Genomic DNA, 3,182 nt, shown 5'->3' with positions numbered 1-3,182 from the left:
TTACACTGTCTGATACTAGATGAACCATACCCACCATATCTTCTATTTCTCTCTCATCCCAGTCTACATACACTTACTTTACCACTAGACACAGCTGAGAGTGCTATTGAACTATTTACTATTCTACAAACCAATGCTACACTTAAAGCTCTGAGTGTGGAGATAAAGGAGGAGAGAGTATATACCAGCAGTATGGGTAGTAGCCTACAAGACATGATAACACAAAACCAAACACTGAAATACCTTGAGATTCATAATAAATGGTACATCATTTTCCGTTCATTCCTGTCCTTCCTAACAACTGGTCTCAGACACAACCCCAGTCTACAGCAGTTGAGTGTATCCATTCCACTAAACGAAAGGATAAGAATTAATTTTATTAATGTCATCTCTCAAATAAACAATCTTAAAGAACTTAATGTTAACTTTGGATTAGATAAGTCATGCAGTAACTGTAGTGAGGAAGAGAAGAGACAAGTCAGGACACCATTGTTTTATGAACAGGTACTACCTGCTGTTACTAACATGTTACAGTCACATACAAACATTAGACTACTGAGAATAGAGTGCTGGTATATTTATTATAAGTCATCTCAACCTAACTGGATGAAACTAGTACAACATTTATATGCAACTATCTTCATCCATCCATCACTTGAATATATTGAGATAAAAACTGGACGACCAGTAATGTATCCTGCTCCTCCTCTCCTGGTGGATACTCTTAAAGATCAAAAGAAGACATTGATTGATAGACACAGAAAAGAACAACCACACAAACCACTACCAATAGTGGTGCTTAGATAAACTTAGTTGCAGTCGATGATATTAAAATAATATTTATAATAGTTATTGATATGAATATTCAATAGTTATGTCCTCAGTATTGTTGAATGATGAAGTATAAAATATCTTATTGGAAACATCAGTTATCATACCTACATATCACACACACACAAAAATAAAAAAGTAAAAAGAACTAAGTATTATAATTCATTTCACTATCTAACGCTTAATAACACTGCTTGACACTGTATAAAGGTAATATTGATGCTTTGAATTTTTTTAATTTTAATTAGTGTGCTTGAATTTGTAATAAAAATTGTTTGAGTGGCTAAAATTTAGTGCTACTATTTTGTATTTTTTGTATTATAAAGCAAAAATACCTTATACAGTATAACTAATATGATAATGATACTTAATTAATATGTAATAAATATAGCTACTTACTGCTTATCCTTGTAAATACAGCTGGTCTATATTTATTGTGTACTAATAATAGATAGACAGGAGCACCAGTCAATACTAGTATCAGTCCTAATAATATATACCACCTCTCTACTGATACAAACACTAATGGAACCGTTATTAGGAAGAGGGCGGAGCATATCATCACCATGGGAACGGGAGTCCATACCTAAGAGAGAGAAAGAAGGAGCAGAGGTATTTTAAAATACTTACATAATTATGTTTCCAAAATGGCAGGTTTCTTTTAGCAAAAAAAACCTCAAGAATATATACATGTATATATGAACATATGCACACATGCACACATGTACATGACATACATTAAGTTTCCAGGCTATTATTAATATGGTGACACTCGTATGATCAAGTTACTCAAGTTAAGTTAAGTTAAGTTAGATCAAGATTACTTGATTGATTTTTAAAAATATTTCCATGAGCACACATTCCATTATGTCTCCAGTACAGACCATCAATCAGTTCAATGATGACACTGAAATCATCTTCATCAATTAGATACTGTCTCACCTAATAATAAACGAATAAAATTTGTAACAAATACAAAATCAGTTTAAAATTTAACATAAGAACATGAATATTGCATCAGGAAATGTAATAAAAAATGAAGAACTCTCTACTTTCAAATTTCAGCAAAATTTGGCCCGAAACCATGTAATAATAGTACAAGGACTTTGGTCCAATTTTTAAGAATCTTTAAAAATTCATAAAAATGCAATGACATACAATGTACATGTAATAGGAGCATCCATGTTTATATTTAGTTATTTACATGTACATGTATTTGTATATGCTGCCAACATGACACCATAACTGTAAGGAAGACACAGACATATAGAATTACATGTACATATGTGACTCACTCCATTCTTAATGATCACATCAAATGTATGTTGAAGAGGTTAGTTTCACAAAGTCTTCTCTGTCTTTCAAAGTCTTTTCTGAAAGTCTCCCCTTTCATCGTATACCGGCTTACCTTGTAAACAAATAACGTAAACAAAAAAACAAACAAACATACATTATATATTATGATTTTGTGGTGATTATTCTTACCGTTTCTGTCCCACCATTCAACTGCCATTCCCATGTTCCTGAACTGTATCTCTCCTTTGTGTTCAGGGAGGGTTAGATTCTGACCAGCAAAACAAGATATGATATCTGTACCACCTAAAATAATAATAATAATAATAACAATAATAATAATAACAACAACAACAACAACAACAATAATAATAATAATAATAATATAATTAAAGATAATAATAGTAATAATAATAATAATAATAACAATATTAATAAAATAATAATAACAATAATTAGTCAATAAAGTCCGAACTCTCCTTGCCTAATGATCCCAGAACTGATACCATATTGCTCTTTTGTATAGCGACAGATAGACGTTGCATAAGACAGTTATACGAGTGAGGGTCACCTGAATGTAACATAATCCTCCTACCAAGTTCTTTTAAAAAACGACTTGATTTCGGGCCTACAGCACCCATAGTTTCAATAGAGAGAGGAGTGAAGAGATAGGAAGGAGAGAGATGGGAATATTTAGTTATTTTATGTTCCTCAGCTAAAGCAGCCGCAGATCCTCCAGCAGTAGCAGCAATCGTCACATAAGATGGAGCCAGAGTATCAGGGCAAGTGAAGTCCCAGCACATACATTTAATAATAATAATAATAATAATAATAAGCAGGTTGGTGGTTACTGTGAGCAACCATCAATATAAAACGTGCCATTTTGATTCCTTCTTCACATGCTCAGTGACACATGGTTACAAAATCACCAATTATAAAAATTAGAGTTGTACCGATTACCACTAAAATAATCGGAATCTGCAGATATAATTATGCCATTCTTTATCGAATCTGAATCAGTGAATTTTATTGCCGATTATTATAACTATTAATAACTA

At 32.1% G+C, this 3,182-nt stretch overlaps 2 protein-coding genes across 2 annotated transcripts in view; both read right to left on the bottom strand.

Moving 5' to 3' along the window:
• Positions 1 to 767: 767 nt before the first annotated feature.
• Positions 768 to 1,767, bottom strand: LOC109580148 (uncharacterized). The gene is made up of 3 exons (XM_019995855.1): positions 1,656 to 1,767; positions 1,231 to 1,417; positions 768 to 938 (listed from the first exon to the last, which is right to left on the bottom strand). Exons 1-3 carry the CDS (start codon positions 1,716 to 1,718, stop codon positions 850 to 852), a joined length of 339 nt encoding a protein of 112 aa, XP_019851414.1. The 5' UTR covers positions 1,719 to 1,767; the 3' UTR covers positions 768 to 849.
• Positions 1,672 to 3,182, bottom strand: part of LOC100636661 (acetoacetyl-CoA synthetase-like) — a 7,199-nt gene continuing 5,688 nt past the window's right edge. Inside the window, exons 11-13 of the mRNA XM_019995854.1 lie at positions 2,317 to 2,430; positions 2,127 to 2,239; positions 1,672 to 1,773 (exon numbers count right to left, since the gene is read on the bottom strand). Coding sequence (XP_019851413.1) covers positions 2,193 to 2,239; positions 2,317 to 2,430 — 161 coding nt within the window. The 3' untranslated portion in view covers positions 1,672 to 1,773; positions 2,127 to 2,192. The remainder of the gene's footprint in view (positions 1,774 to 2,126; positions 2,240 to 2,316; positions 2,431 to 3,182) is intronic.

The sequence above is a fragment of the Amphimedon queenslandica genome, unplaced genomic scaffold (genome assembly GCF_000090795.2).
Source record: "Amphimedon queenslandica unplaced genomic scaffold, v1.1 AMPQUscaffold_13430, whole genome shotgun sequence".
NCBI classification, from domain to species: Eukaryota; Metazoa; Porifera; class Demospongiae; order Haplosclerida; family Niphatidae; genus Amphimedon; species Amphimedon queenslandica.
The sequence above is the reverse complement of the archived record's forward strand: the minus strand, read 5'-3'. Positions and strand labels throughout refer to the sequence as shown.

What these genes read in the sequence shown, in the direction of transcription:
- LOC109580148 (XM_019995855.1), bottom strand. Translation starts at nt 1,718, where the DNA reads ATGGTCTGTACTGGAGACATAATGGAATGTGTGCTCATGGAAATATTT. An exon ending in TATTTTTAAAAATCAATCAA is followed by an intron (nt 1,418 to 1,655) that starts GTAATCTTGATC and finishes TCTCTCTCTTAG; the next exon opens with GTATGGACTCCCGTTCCCAT. An exon ending in TGTATTTACAAGGATAAGCA is followed by an intron (nt 939 to 1,230) that starts GTAAGTAGCTAT and finishes TGTGATATGTAG; the next exon opens with GTATGATAACTGATGTTTCC.